Source organism: Anabrus simplex, chromosome 8, assembly GCF_040414725.1.
Source record: "Anabrus simplex isolate iqAnaSimp1 chromosome 8, ASM4041472v1, whole genome shotgun sequence".
In the NCBI taxonomy this organism is placed as follows: Eukaryota; Metazoa; Arthropoda; class Insecta; order Orthoptera; family Tettigoniidae; genus Anabrus; species Anabrus simplex.
In genome coordinates, this window is record NC_090272.1 from 216,409,300 (window position 1) to 216,426,368 (window position 17,069).

General features: G+C 38.2%; 1 protein-coding gene across 2 annotated transcripts in view; it reads right to left on the reverse strand.

Annotated features, from left to right (window-relative positions):
• The window catches only part of LOC136878998 (scoloptoxin SSD14), a 437,789-nt gene that overhangs the window by 326,054 nt on the left and 94,666 nt on the right, over positions 1 to 17,069 (reverse strand). Inside the window, exon 1 of one of the 2 annotated variants that reach the window (XM_067152675.2) lies at positions 12,602 to 12,742. The exons of the other annotated variant lie outside the window; for it this stretch is intronic. Coding sequence (XP_067008776.2) covers positions 12,602 to 12,678 — 77 coding nt within the window. The 5' untranslated portion in view covers positions 12,679 to 12,742. Of the gene's footprint in view, positions 1 to 12,601; positions 12,743 to 17,069 lie in introns of those variants that run through there. 2 annotated transcript variants of the gene reach the window in all.

Below are 17,069 nucleotides of genomic sequence, written 5' to 3' on the forward strand. Positions count from 1 at the left end.
TATTTGTCCCGCTGATCACTGGGGATCGAATTCACGTCCGTATGAGTGCACACTTCACCACTGGATATCTTACTTCGGAGACGTGAGCATGAGAGGGATATGAGTCACCTCCGGGTAGTTACATTCAGGTAGGCCGGAATCCCACCGTGGAAATGTTATCGTATCTAAAACGGGAACTAATTGGACGGACGAACCCTAGCCTACATAACCAGATTTACGAACATGCCACATAGCTCGTCAACACAAAGCTTAACTCAATATTTACATTATTTTGTCAATACGACAATAACGTACAGGAAGGCTATTTATTATGCTCGTATAATCATGACATGTGCCGTCTGTGGGTTATTTCGCACATAATGCCAACAATCTCCCAGGTGGAGTACCAATTTTGGTTCCCACTAATCCGACACACGACGACTATCTCCCTTATATTTTCCTATGGTTATTATTAGGGCCCGGATTTTTAGGTTTTAAACTATTTTATTCCTTGCTAGCTAACTGCAGTATTTTAACTTACTTATCCATTTCATTACCATTGGAGTAAATTACTCGAATCTTATAAAACCTAAAAATAACTAAATAAGACGTTAAAACCTTAAAAAAACTAAATGGGCTATTCAAGACAGTATTACGTTATTTTGAAATAGAAGTACCAAATATTAATGAAATTGAATGATTTTTTAGAAATAAACATTATGCACGACTTTTTGAAATGGCTTCATGGTTTGGAACTGGAAGTGGTTTGTAATTATAACTAGTGAGAGCGAAACAACGTGATACGATACTATTCCACCAGCGTGCAGCACAAATCAAGAGACAACCCCCTGGCGTTCACTGACCTGTATCTAGCAGGTACAAGCCCGCCTAACTTGCCAGCTTCAGTGCATCTCTCATTGTGTACGGTCGACTACCGCCAGCTATACACACTATTATGCGACAGACTAAAATTAATTTTCCCTATAAATCAAGTTATTATTGAAGGCAGTTTAAGAAGCTTACGCATCTCAGAAGTAGCGATGCCTAAAGGCAAGTCATCATTTGTTTTACGTCGCACCGAACCAGATATGTCTTATGGCGACGATGGGATAGGAAAGGCCTAGAAATGGGAAGGAAGCGGCCGTGGCCTTAATTAAGGTACAGTCCCAGCATTTGCCTGGTGTGAAAATCGGAAACCACGGAAAACTATCTTCAGGGCTGCCGACAGTGGGGTTCGAACCCACTATCTCCCGATTACTGGATACTGGCCGCACTTAAGCGACTGCAAAAAAAAACGTTTGAATGAATAGTATAACTGTAGTAATGATTGAAATGATCATTAAAACTATTTCAGGAGGATAAAAAACTAAAAAAACTATTTTGAGCTATTAAAAAACTAAAACGTTGTTTTTAAGAACCTAAAAATCCGGGCCCTAGTTATTATATAATTAACATTATTTATTTTATTATTATCATTTACCATCCGGGATGATTATATGCTAACCTTCACCGACGTTTCAAACGAAAGGTCGTGTTTCCTCGTAATTAATCTGCACAAATTAATGATCAGTTTTATAATAAATTATTATTATTATTATTATTATTATTATTATTATTATTATTAATCATCATTTTCGTAACACTGATTCATCATCTCTAATATTTTAATTTCATTTCACCATTATTATCATACTCAGAAATAATATTTTAAGTTCTTCTTCTTCTTCTTCTTCAAATTATTATTATTATTATTATTATTATTATTATTATTAATCATCATTTTCGTAACACTGATTCATCATCTCTAATATTTTAATTTCATTTCACCATTATTATCATTCTCAGAAATAATATTTTAAGTTCTTCTTCTTCTTCTTCAAACTATTATTATTATTATTATTATTATTATTATTATTATTATTATTATTATTATTAATCATCATCATTTTCGTAACACTGATTCATCATCTCTAATATTTTAATTTCATTTCACCATTATTATCATTCTCAGATATAATATTTTAATTTCTTCTTCTTCTTCTTCAAATTATTATTATTATTATTATTATTATTATTATTATTATTATTATTATTGTACCGGGCGGTACACCTCCACTCCGCTAATTTAAAATGTGCGCCAGTTGAAACTCCTCTGCTGGAGGAAGTCTGAACTTTATTTACACTATTAATTTACTACCTTCTCAGAAGATGTCACCACGTGGAGAATTTTGAGTTTTTGAACAGTGTCATTTTTGATGTGTTTTTGTTTCGCTTGAAGTAAGAAGTGTGAACTTTCTCATCTAGAGGACACTACTGAAGATCAACAATAGTGCAATCTAGTGCGAAGAAAAAGAACTGTTTTTTGGGAGAAAATTTAATTTCAAGTGTTTGTTCTTTGTTAAATTTCTTTCTGTCGTTGTTTAAGTTGGCTGTATACCCCTCTTGTTCCCCTTGTTTTGGATCTAGCCAATCCCGAATTTCCTTAATTAATTTTCCACCAATAATGTGTTTCTTCTTCATCTGGGTAGGGGTTTCTTTTCCCGAGCCAATAAAGATTTTGTGGGAGGGTGTTTTCTTTCCCCTAACGCCTAGAATCTTCCGCGAGAGGATATAAACTGCTGATTTTAGGGTCTCCAGGCCACTTTTTTTCCATCTCTCAGTGTGTAAAGTACATAGCAGGAGGCGGGAAGCGCCTCTTTCTTCACCGGCTGTTCAACTCCAGGTAATGGCCTCTTAATAACATCTTTTCTTGCTAGAGTCGGCAGTTTAACTCTCGCGGCGGGTCCTAGGCCTTCCACCATGTAACTTTCCTTTAAAATGTAAAAACTACTGGTATCTGTTTTATCTGTTTAAAGCTACATCCTGGGATAGAGAGTGCTAACCCTCTCGAGCTCCCATTCATATTGTTTGAGGTGAACTTATTTCTTAACCTATTCTTCCGTAACATTATGTAATTTTGTTTCTTTTCTAAGTCACCTCTGTAGTATGGGAATAGCCCTTGCATCTGTGGCCTAGAGCCAAATTAGGTTTGGAAACAAAGTGTATTAGGAGTGCAAGTCCGCCTCCTCTCAAATTGAGATTTTAGAGGTCTTGTAATCAACTTTCTTTCACTTTATAGACCTCAGTAGGTTGGGTATTTTACCCCTGGGTATATGGCTTTGGAGGCCAGCTTAAAAGTTGAATTCGGAGTGGCCTAAGATAGGCTTTTATTTTAGGGCAGTAACCCTTTGAAAATTGTGTTTTCTGCCTCAAGGAGGCTTTTCTATGTAATTGGAAGCTGGTGTATCTGGCATGATTGAGGGTTTTCGGCCCCTTTGTCGAACGGTTGATATTGTAAATTGGGCTCATTGCTCAAGACGTATGTATCTGATTCTGGAAGCCCCGAAGGGGGTAACTGTGTAAACTGCTCATTTCACATTGTGTTTCCGCTACTAAGTACCTGGTCTATTTGTTGTAACTTAATGTTGAAAAGAAAATATAACCTAGTTAAATTTTAAATTAGTTTCTCTTCCGTAGCTTGAGACCCGTTCACGCCTGCACCTTCTTTCTCCTCCACCTACCACTAAAACACGGTAACAATTATTATTATTATTAATCCATAATATTCACAATTCCGATCCTGTTTGGGACACTAAGCTATCATTTAAATCCCGAATACATACACATACATTATCATTATAGACTGCTATGCCTTTCAGCGTTCAGTCTGCAAGCCTCTGTGAATTTACTAAACATCGCCACAATCCAAGGAGTCCCTCGCCTGTCAAATGGGAGTGGGACTCCGTTACTCCCATAGGTCCGAGGCTTGCTTAAAATGTTCTGAGCTCGGTAAATTCATGAAGCAGGATGCTGCCCTACTTGCACATAGTCCAAGTGAGGATCTCTCCTCTAACGGGTTATGGACCACCGGTGAATTGTATAGTCCTAGCCACCTGAGCACAAGGAGGGCCACGACTCAGAATATGTCTGAGATGCCCACTCCCATTCCATAGCAACTGGTATCCCGACTCTCAGGACCACTTACTAGGCCACTCAGCCGTTGCCCATGGTTCACGAACTAGGACGTGACTACAGTAACCCACACCATTCCAAATCACTTGGATTATTATTATTATTATTATTATTATTATTATTATTATTATTATTATTATTATTATTATTATTACCTTTTACATTTTAATGTTCAATCCTTATAATTTAGTCACACATGTCAAATCCCATATGAACAACTAAGATCCGATTTCACATCAGTCGGGACATAATAACGGTCGTTGAATCGCAACCTTACTTCATTTCGTACTGTTATTAACTTATAGGAACACCATGTTCGCCCAAGACAAATCTCAAATCCCATGATACCTCGCGGCTGGGAATTTCCATCCAGTATCTGCGAGCACTAAATTATTATTTCCTTCTCATTTGAAGTCCATTTATTTCACTGGAACTCTTCAAACATTTTATTTAGTAATCCTCGGTGCGTGGACTCATCTGCCACTCATAACACCGGAATCGGTATATAACATCGACGTAGGCCTCAGGATTCATCTGTTTTATCATCAACATCAGTGCGACTCAATTTTATCTCATGCCGGATTTTTGTCCCGCACGAATTCAAAAATAAAAAATGGGCTTAAACCACTCTGGGCCTTCATCATAGCGTGACCATCATATGCAAGTGTCTCTATCGCTTCTAAACAAATATTTATGATTATTGTGGAGTCCAAGAACGTTAAATCAATAATGAATGTTAAAAATCAAATTTACTGCCTGAATTGAAGTCTTTTTCGCCAGATATTATCTCCATATCTATATTACTTTAGCGAACTCACAAATCATTATGATTATTATTATTATAGATGTTCTGGACCCCATAGCAAGATACAAGACCGCTATTTGGCGGTAAATTACATCTGCTGCCATTGTCATTGTTAACAATGTGACCAGAACGTTGTCGCGCGTAGGCAAGTGTGCGGGATTTCTGGCGATACGAATGACATACTTCCGTGCATTATTGACTTTATTATAGAGGTGAAAAATTGGACGGTCAATCTCATTCTTATCGTTTACTTCAAAAGTGTTTAAATTTATATTTATATGCCAGGAGAATCTACTGTAATCTAAGAACGTTCTCCGAAAAAAAAGATGACTCTTGAAAACGATCCCAGGAAAGATAAAAATGATCGGTTTATGATCAGAATACATTAGAATAAGTACATCGAAAATCTACAGCCTGTTTCCAGTCATTCGACAGGGTCAGGAATGGAATGAATAAAGCGGCGACAATAGGAATTGTGCCGGCTTCCGAAGCCTGTCGCACTCCTCTGGGGCAATGGATAATGAATGACAAATGAAATGAAATGATATTGGACAGTGTTGCTGGAATGAATGATGACAGGGAAAACCGGAGTATCCGGTATCCCACCTCCGTTTTGTCCAGCACGAATGTCACATGGAGTGACCGGGATTTGAACCACGGAACCCAGCTGTGAGAGGCCGGCGCGCTGCCACATGAGCAACGGAGGCTCCTTGTAAGTACATTATGAACAGTAAAATCAACTGGTCTCACCTCCTTTTACACCCCACCGCCATTAAGTTTATTTACCCCCCCCCTCCCACAAAAATTAAAAGAAGGCATGTTTCTTTATGTTTAAAGGAGATTCCAAACACCAATGTTCACGTCTATTACCTTCAGTTTTGAGATATAAGTTTACCCATAGAAATAATTCACTTTTTTCACTTCCTTTCACACTCCCCCCCCCCCAAGTGAATTTTCCGGCAAAAAACCTTGTTTCTTTAATAGTAATGGATCTTCTATATACCAATTATCACGACTCTAACTTCTTCAGTTTTTGATTTATGTGTCCTCATGAAAGGAATTCAACTCCTTTTAACTTCCGCCCCGCCCCCAAGATGATTTTCCCGCACCCCCAAAAAACTTGCTTTTTAAGGAAATCCAAATACCAATTTTCACGCCTGTAACAACTTTAGTTTTTATTAGACGTAAGTATTTTCATACAATTAAGTCAATTAATTTTTCAATTCTTTCACCTCCCCATCCCCCCCCCCCGTACATTAGATTATTTGAGAATACATGTTTCTTTACTTTTAAAACGGATTCTAAATATCAAATTTCACGTCTGTAACATCTTCATTTTTGAGATATCTGTAGCTTAATTAAAAGAATTCAACACCATTTTCAGTCACTTTTACCCCACCCCCCCCTCCACCCAAGTGGCATTTCGGAAAACTAAAAATACACGTTTCTTGACTTTTAATAGAGGTAAAAAGTTACCATTTTTCACTTCTGTAACATGTTAAGTTTTTGAGATATACAGTAGAAATTCTCATTTTAAAATTTCACCCCCTTTTTAGTTCCTCTTAAGTGCAGTTTCCAAAAACAAATCACCTATGTTTCTTTACATTTACAGGAGATACCAAATACCACTTTTTACGTCTGTAACATTTTACGTTCTCAGGTATTCTGTAGATATAGTCTTTCAAAAAATTCACCCCCCCCCCCAATTTGTCACACCTGTTTAACCGCCATTAATTGGACTTTCCAAAAACGAAAAATACATGTTTCTTTATTTTTAAAGGAGATCCCATGTACAAAATAATTTTCAGTTCTGTAATATCTTCAGTTTCTGAGATATATGTATCCTCATTAATAGCATTCAACGCATTATTCACCCTTTTACACCCCTCCTATTGGGATTTACAGAAAACAAAAAATACGTTTTCCTTTATTTTTAAGGGAGATTCTAAATATCAAATTTTACATGTGCAAACTTTTAAAGTTTTGAGATATACATAGAGTCATTTTAAAAATCCACCCCCTTTTCACCCCCCCCCCCCACTATTCAGATTTTCGGAAAGCAAAAAAAATATTGTTTATTTTTAAAAGAATCCCAAATACCAATTTTCAGGTCTGTAATATCTTCAGTTTCTGAGATATAAGTATCCTCATTACAGGCATGCAACCACTTTTTCACCCGTTTTCACCCCTCCTGTTGGGATTTTCCGAAAACAAAAAATACGTGTTTCTTTATTTTTAATGAAGATTTAAATACTAATTTTTACATTTGTAAACTTTCAAAGTTTTGAGATATAGATACACTCATTTTAAACATTCACCCCCCTTTTCACCCTCCCATTAATTGGGTTTTCCAAAAACAAAAAGATACGCGTTTCTTTATTTTTAAAATAGATCAAAAGTACAAATTTTTAGGTCCGTAATATGTTCAGTGTCTGAGATATAAGTACCGGTGTCCTGATCAAAGGCATTCAACCACTTTAACACCCTTTTTCACCCCTCCTATTGGGATTTTCTGAAAACAAAAAAAATGCATGTTTCATTATTTTTAAAGAAGATTCTAAATACCAATTTGCACATCTGTAAACTTTTAAAGTTTTGAGATATAGATGCATCATTTTAAATTTTCACCCCCTCCCCTTTGCACCCCTTAGCGACGGAATATCCAAAAATCCTCTCTTAGCGAGCACCTACATCTTAATATGAATGTATCCCCAAAATTTCATTTCATTATGTCCAGTAGTCTTGGCTTGGCGATGATGAATCAGTCAGTCAGTCAGTCAGTCAGTCAGTCAGGACAAGTTCTTTTATACACAAGATGAAGCGAAATTCGCGCACTCGGGCGTCGCAGCGAGACTCCTCACATGCCAGCAATACAAAAATGTCTCTCACAAAAGTTCGTCCTGCGAGTACAGCCGGGAGAGAAAGGACGTTGAAGTGTAGCAATCTGGCAACTACCGTTTATTATTACAAGATATTAGAATCATTCCGTATTGACGGTTGAACTACCGTTTAGTCATGGAGCCGGACGACACTGAGGCGTTAGAGGTGGGATCCTTCCCGAGTCTGAGGGAAAACTAACCCCGGAGGGTAAACGGGCTAAGAAATAAATCTCTCTCTCTCTCTACATATATATGCTATTGATGAGGATACATATATATAAAATAAGAGTTTTGTCTGTATAATACATTGCTCAGAATTTGAAAAGAATTGTATTTCTGTATCGGTCATGTCCAAAGTAACAAGGAAATGCAGAAACGGATGGAGAGAATTTAATGAAAATCGGTATGTGAAGTCGGGGGATGAGCCACTACAATCTAGGCTATAAATCATTTTACTCGCGCTGAGTGAAATGGTAGTTTAGGGGAAGGCCTAAAATTGAATTCTCAAATATTTATATGATTAGTGGTCCTATCGATAAATACTACATAACTAAAGTTATTTAGAATTAAATTTCCGATCAATTATGTCATACATTGTTACCGTATCGGCTTTGATAACACAGATATTCATGAATTTGTATTTTTGTTGCTAAGTCCATATCAATGCCGAGAGAAAATGGGTAAACAGAATTTAATGAATATCGGCATATAGAGTCGGGGAATATGAAACTATAGTTTAAGCTGTAAACATTTTTATTCACCTTGGTTGAAATGGTAGCTTAGGGGAAGGCGCATAAAATTTAATTTTTAAATGCCTATCCTATCGGAAAGTACTACATAAGAAAAGTTATAGAGAATACAATTTCCGACCATTTACGTTTTAACCAATTTTATCGTACCGACTATGATAAGAGTGGACATTTCAGAGTCGGAAGAAAACTAAATGTGAAGGCCTACAATAGTGAAAGCGCATAACGTTGATCAACAATAACATTACACTGAGCATTGTTTGTGGCGATGTACTTTGTCCCTTATGCTGCCGATCAACTACGGTGGGTGGGATTACTGATGCGTACCGAATATAACAGCTGACTGACTATTGGCGGGAAATAGCTGGGGAGTTAAAAAGCTTTATTCTTTAGCATGTCATTCCTCTGGTTCATATATTTTCTGGTACCGCTCTGTTGGTACCTAACTCACTGGTTCATCATAGTATTCCAGCTATTCGATCCCTACTGTGACGCGCTGTTTTGAATGAGCAGTGTGCACACTTAAGACAGAGGCTCACTTAGTATTAGTAGTAGTAGTAGTAGTAGTAGTATGACCTGGTCTAGAATTACAATTTAGGCACATTCCAAATTATAGTACCACAATTCACTTAATAACTCAATTCAGCCCTGAAAAGTGCCGTTTCTTAAAAAGAGCTTCTTCCTCTTTACTTTTATTAAATTCTACATTCATTTTACTCAAAATTAGCAGTGAAGAGGGGGTTTCTCCTCTGGCTAGGAGGAAAAAATTGCCTCCAAGTCAGATAGATTTTCCGCCGCCAGTGTAGTGAATTGAGATTTTCCGACTCATCGGGTACTCCTAGGAAATATATTAATAAAAAGGGCATAGTTTTTGCCCTGGGACTCTCTACTGTTCGACCCCCCCCCCCCCCTCCGAAAAAAGACAGAGTGTTCACGGATCACGGCTGTCTGCGGCCTGATCATTCCAGCTCTGGAACTTTGGACTGTTGGATCGGCAGCGTAGTACTGTTTGTTAAACGTGAGAAAATGTGTGGTTTTTCATTTGATCGAGTATTTCATGTGAAATCATTGCTTTTAGTCGCACCATTTTTACAGGCGTCATTGTAATGACCTATGTTCATTTCAGTTGGGAAAACCATTAAGACAGTCTTGCTGAGGCTGTAAAAAGGCAGGTGGAGAGTGAGTGCCTGCCATTACAATGCAATTCCCCATCCTGATAGTGACTGATGGTAGGCAAGCGGGCCTACCATTACAATGAAAATTCCCTAACGCAGTCTCCATATGAGGAAAGACGTTTGGTGATTTCTCTGTCGCGTTTCCAGGGTAACGTTAAGAGCTATGCAATTTAATACAGTCTTGCTCACAACGTGTACTCTACCTAACCTACAATTCTGTATACAATGTAGAATTCCGTAGCGAAGCACGGGTACATCAGTTAGTAAATAAATAAATAAATAAAGAGAGAAAGAGAGAAAGAAAGAAGAGAGAAAGAAAGATGTGAGTAATCAATTTACTTTCTCCCTATAAACATCGCGTTTCATCCAATCCGAAAGACAAAGTTCTCTTGTACTAAGGTTTGTGCACTAAGAAATGCATCAACAATTAATCTGTCTGCCCTTAATAATTTTTGTAAGGTTTTTCTTATGCGTACATACACACAGCTGTAATTCCACGCACTTTGGGCACAAGTTTATATACATTTTTGTACCTGAAATAGCCCATACTAGACCCCACATGAATATTTATATTTCCCCTGAAACACCCTATACTGGAAAATAATCCACTTATACGACTTATATAAACTGTGTCATCATGTTCACATAAGTTAGAAATATGTTTGGAGTTGTAAAAGCACACTAGGGTATAAATCACTCATCCCGGAGGAAAACCAGGTAAGTCACTTTTTCAGTTTTTTAATTTTTGCAGTAACCTACTGAAGCCAATGCTCTCTATTCTTTGACACTAACAAAATAAGTCATTTTGTCATAATATTGAAGGAATAGCTAAATTATACTTCCAGATAATTCAAGAATACAAAACAGTCCCCGGTAACAACCAGATAAGTTGAGTTATTTCGATAATACCCTGAATACTGTTAATAAATGCGGCTTCAACCACATAAGTCAGTTTGTCTTAAGTATAATACATTCTTTTTGTGATTATTGTGCACGTGAACATTATCTTGTTCATGAATTATTGGTAGTGAATTCACACACCTCCCTTTGTTATGGTTAGTCCACACCAAAGTTAATAAACAATGTTAATGAAACAAAGTTAATAAACAATGTTAATGAAACAATTTCTCAACATGTCAATAAGCTTTTGTTAACAAACTTCTTCAACATTGTGTCCACACCAAAACAGCTGCTTGTGAGGTTACAATTGATAGGCTCAGGAAGAAGAAAGTACCTTTCATTATTTTAGAGATTTTTTTTTTTTGCAAGTTGCTTTACGTCACATCGACACAGATAGGTCTTCTGGCGACGATGGGACAGGAAAGGGCTAGGAGTGGGAAGGAAGCGGCCGTGGCCTTAATTAAGGTACATCCCCAGCATTTGCCTGATGTGAAAATGGGAAACCACGGAAAACCATCTTCAGAGCTGCCGACAGTGGGGTTCGAACCCACTGTCTCCCGAATACTGGATACTGGCCGCACTTAAGCGACTACAGCTATCGAGCTCGGTATTTTAGAGGGTACAATTAGAGAAAAACGCAGACGCGAAGTGTAGCAAAGAAAAATACTGGAAAAGGCGAGTAGAATTAAGTTTGGAAAGAACACTTATGGCATAACTTTTAATTCATGATGCAGCAGGCTTTCAAAATTCTCCTGACAATGCCCTCACGCGACTTTCAGTTCTTGTTGATAGTAATTGGGGCTGAAATTGCAAGCAATGATACAGATTATCGGAAAGCCGGCTCCACTAATGACAAGCTATTTTTTTATAGATAGGCCATACCTTCAAAGATTCCTAGCTACTGGTGACATTTCACTTACATACCTACTTGTCTAGAGGATCAAAACAAGCAATTTCACTTATTGTCTCTGAGGTGTTTGAGGCTATATACAACAACGTCAAGGAATTGGTAAAGGCACGAAATAAAGAAAATCTTCATTTAACTTTTTTTTTTTTTTTTTGCAAGTTGCTTTACGTCGTACCGAAAAATATAGGTCTTATGGTGACGATGGGACAGGAAAGGGCTAGGAATGGGAAGGAAGCACCGTTGCCTTAAGGTACAACCCCAACATTTGCTTGGTGTTAAAATGGGAAACCACGGAAAACCATCTTCAAGGCTGCCGACAGTAGGATTCGAACCCACTATCTCCCGAATATTGGATACTGGCCGCATTTAAGCGTCTGCAGCTATCGAGCTCTGTTTTAACCTAGTTAGGATAGTATTATTTTGATGATATACAAGCGATTATGGGAGGTTAGGTTATTCAGCGAGGAGCGAAGCTGGAAATGAAACTACATTAGAACACGGCTAAATGAATATCATACAGAATTAAAGGTACTGTACTCGTATATTAGAACTTTCGCTTGCGATCTGATATTAAATTTTTAGAAGAAATAAGAAATCATCGTATTCCACGCTACGAATCTGTGTGCTCTAATTGCGTCCTTGCTCATGCGCGAAATGATAACGAAAACACGAAATGTTGATGAAAAGTTTCATTCACAAAAGTTAAAGAAAGTTTGTTTATCAACATGCTCGAAAAGTTAATGAGCACGCTATTTTGTTTAGTAACATACAGAAATGTTCATGAACACTGTTCATTAACAGTGTTTAATAAGAAAATTAACGAAAACATAATATTGTTGTGGACGCACCTTTAAAGAGAACTGTTAGTAGCTAACAATACACAAATGTGACTTACAGCACTGTTTTCTACTGGTCCACATCAGAAAATAATGCGTGGTCAGTGTAGGACAAGTCAGTTTCATTCAAGATCCACATTAGATACTTGATTAATATTTTGAATTAAACAAAATCAAACCAAAACCATGATTTAAAAAGCTGTTTCATACAACTCAATGATTTGACAACCTTTGGTGACTCTGTGATTTCGCATTAAAAAAAAAAAAAAAAAAACAAGAAATGCTTCCCCTGAGATCTTATCTTGTTATTCCCTGGTATGAGTGAAATATGACATGATAGAAATCCGAGGGTGACCCTACCAGGCATTCGGCGGTAGTCCCACGGCGGAGTAGGCGGCCTGTGAGGTCGGTGGTGGCACTCGTATCTTCATCGCCATCCTGACAGTAGCACAGCTCTAACTAGACTGCCTGCCAATTATCACACCCCTCGCATCCTTGGATGGTGAGTGTTAAATTCGACGCTCCTTATCAGCCGTGAGTCATCGACTGACCGCAGAAACTGCCCGCTCCGGTGAGAAACTCACATGTCTTGTTAAAACCATAGAGTTAGCAAATAACACATTTAGAGGTAGCATTGGCGCTGCAGTCGCGTGCGAAGTTGAACGAGCGCGCTGTTTGACACTGTCACTACTGGAGTTTCTCGATATATTGAAGTCTTATACTTCTCTAGGAAAATGTCAGTCTCTTGGGCAGCTAATGGCTACAGAGGGAGGTTCATAAAGGGCAAAGGCTTATTTCACAGGTATGTTTATTTGAAATTCATCAATCAATCGCTACTGATCTGCAGTCGCCCAGGTGGCAGATTCCCTATCTGTTGTTTTCCTGGCCTTTTCTTAAATAATTACAAAGAAATTGGGAATTTATTGAACATCTCCTTTGGTAAGTTATTCCAATCCCTAACTCCCCTTCCTATAAACGAATATTTGCCCCAATTTTTCCTCCTGAATTCCAGCTTTATCTTCATATTGTGATCTTTCCTACTTTTAAGGATACCATCCAAACGTATTCGTCTACTGATGTCCTCCCACGCCATCTCTCCAATGACAGCTCGGAACATACCACTTAGTCGAGCAGCTCGTCTCCTTTCTCCCAAGTCTTCCCAGCCCAAACTCTGCAACATTTTTGTAACGCTACTCTTTTGTCGGAAATCGCCCAGAACAAATCGAGCTGCTTTTCTTTGGATTTTTTCCAGTTCCTGAATCAAGTAATCCTGGTAAGGGTCCCATGCACTGGAACCATACTCAAGTTGAGGTCTCACCAGAGACAAATATGCTCTCTCCTTTACATCCTTACTAAAACCCCTAAATACTCTACAACCATGTGCAGAGATCTGTACCCTTTATTTACAATCATATTTATGTGATTACCCCAATGAAGATCTTTCCTTATATTTATACCTAGGTATTTACAATGATCCTGAAAGGGAACTTTCACCCCATCAACGCAGTAATTAAAACTGAGAGGACTTTTCCTATTTGTGAAACTCACAACCTGACTTTTATCCCCGTTTATCATCATACCATTGCTTACTGTCCATCTCACATTATCGAGGTCATTTTGCAGTTGCTCACAATCTTGTAACTTATTTATTAATCTGTACAGAATAACATCATCTGTGAAAAGCCTTATCTCTGATTCCACTTCTTTACACATATCATTGATATATAATAAATATAATGATATATAATAAAATAAATTGTGTGGCACTTAACGCCATGTGGATTGGCCTACTTGCGATGACTTCCCGGTTTCTTTCCCTGTCGGCGTGAATGAGATTCTTTGGATTTTACCATGAAGACTGGAATTAATGTTTTAGGAAATATACGGGAAGACATTTATTCTTTCACTGAATGGCCATGTTTTTGAAAGGTAATATCCAGAAAATCCAGTGAAAGTGTATACGAATATAGTCCTATTGTATGCATCGTGTTTGCAGCTCATACATGCATGATCCCGAGGTTAGAAGACAATTTGGTTCGTAACCAATAGGTTGATACACTGTTACTCTTTATTATAATCAGAAAGTAATGTTGATTTTTCAAAGTATTTCTTACAACGCTGACTATAGGCTGACAGGTATAATTGGCTCCTCATGACCATGATTACTCATTGTTGAGGTTAACCTGATGTATTTCTTTTCCTTTCTTGTAATGCCACTCACGTGCAAGATACCGAGCGAGTGGTTGCGGGTTTTGGGTCGCGTAGCTGTGAACTTGCATTCGGAGATAGTGGGTTCGAACTCCACTGTCTGTAGCCCTGAGAATGCTTTTCCGTGGTTTCCTATTTTGCACCAAGCTATACCTTAATTAAGGCCACGGCCGCTTTCTTCCCACTCCTAGACCTTTTATATCACATGGTCTCCATAAGATCTATCTGTGTCTGTGCGACGTAAAGCAAATTGTAAAAAAACAAAATATTTTTGTAAAGATGTTTTCAGTTCTTTTCAATCATATCATTTACCACTCTCGCTTTGCATTAAAAGGAGTTATTTAACAACTTAAACACTTAAAGCAAATCAAACATTTCACGAAAAGCTGAATAAAAAGCTCTATAATAGACTGAAACCACTACCGAGTGTCATATTTCCATTTTTAATCACGTTTAGGAAAATGTGATAATAATAATAATAATAATAATAATAATAATAATAATAATAATAATAATAATAATAATAATAATAATAATGTTATTGGCTTTACGTCCCACTAATTACGTTTACGGTTTTCGGAGACGCCGAGGTGCCGAAATTTTGTCCAACGCAACTTCCTATACATACCGGCAAATTTCCGACACGAGGCTGACATATCTGAACACCAAATATCACTGGACTGAGCTAGGATCGAGCCTGCCAACTTGGGCTCGGAAAGCCTGCGCCTTAACCAGCGATGACAATATTTTGTCTACTTTGCTCCAAAATCTCGCCAAACTTTTAGGCCTAAAACTTGCTTATTCGCTTCGTTCGAGAGATAATGTTTTTGGTCGTTGAGCAAAATTATGCCGAAGTCCTGTCCATTTATTACATTTACACAAAAGATGGCGAAATATACGTATCCCCACTGAAAGTATGTTGTTAGAAGACTTAACATGAACAGTAAATTCATTTTGTTTACTTAACTGCAATTATTGAACACAGTCCTCTCTTATCAAGCATTTGTCCTGTATTTCTTCTTTTTGGGCTTTATTTCTACTGGAGAGAAATGTCGCAAGTATACTGTCGCCTCTAAGAATGTCTACATGCAAGAATTTTAAACCATATCAATATCCACAAAGTTTTACAAGTCCCCTATTCACATTGATTAGTACAGTGGAGTGAGCTTTTTGCCAAACAGCTGAGATTTCAACATGCTCCGCTCGCTACAGTGATTCTCTCGCAGACGGTGGCGCCGCTGCTACCTCTAGAGTATTATTTACTATTTAACTCTGTGGTTAAAACAGCCATACCTCAAGTAAATGTTCATGGATTTGGTGTTATTTTCTCAATCGTCTGGTCTTGAAGATCGCTCTAATGTTATGTCTACAGGGGGCGTGCAGATGCATAATATTATCAATTAACTCTTGTTTTTTCTTTTTTTTAATTTGCTGTAATAATAATAATAATAATAATAATAATAATAATAATAATAATAATAATAATATCTATTATTATTATTATTATTATTATTATTATTATTTCCCACTAACTACTATTATGGTTTTCAGAGACGTCGAGGTGTTGGAATTTAGTCCCGCAGGAGTCCTTTTACGTGACAGTAAATCTACCCACATGAGGCTGACGTATTTGAGCACCTTCAAGTACCACCGAACTGAGCCACGGTCGAACCTGCCATGTTGGAGTCAGAATGCCATCGCCTCAACCGTCTGAGCCACTCAGCCCGGCAAATGCCAATTTGCTTACGTCGTTCCGACACAGACAGGCCTTATGTCGACGATGGGATAGGAAAGGACTAGGAGTGGGAAGGAAGCGGCCGTGACCTTAATTAAGAGACAATCCCAGCATTTGCTTGGTGTGAAAAATGGGAAACTACGGAAAAATATCTTTAGGGCTGTTGACAGTGGAGTTCAAACCCACTACCTCCCGAATGCAAGAGAATAGCTACATGACGCAAACCACACAGTATCTGCTGGGATAATTTTGGACATAACTTCAGTAACGATACAAGAGAAGAAGTAAATCATTTAAGAAGCGGAATCTTATAAATGGGAGCCTCCGTGGCTCAGGCGGCAGCGCGCCGGACTCTCATCGCTGGGTTCCGTGGTTCAAATACCGGCCACTCCATGTGAGATTTGTGCTGGATAAAGCGGAGGTGGGACAGGTTTTTCTCCGGATACTTCGGTTTTCCCTGTCATCATTCATTCCAGCAATACACTCTAGTATAATTTCATTTCATTTGTCAGTCATTAATCATTGCCCCAGAGGAGTGCGACAGGCTTCGGCAGTCGGCACAGTTCCTATCCTCCCCACTAGATGGGGCTTTATTCATTCATTAATTTATTCATTCCATTCCTGATCCGGTGGAATGCCTGGAAACGGGCTGGGAATTTTCATCTATCATATAAATCTTATTATATTATGAGTGGCGGGTGTTCAGTGCCACAGCTGCGGACCAACTAGCCCGCCCTAAATATTACTGTTACGTGCCAGCCCCGTGGTAGCCCTTTTTGGTACTTCCAGGAAGGGGCTGGTGACTCACACGACCTAGGATCTCCCAGCCGGCTTGTAGGGTGGGGCCGGCCTTTCCGTATATTGTTCTCGTCGGCCGGCTTACCT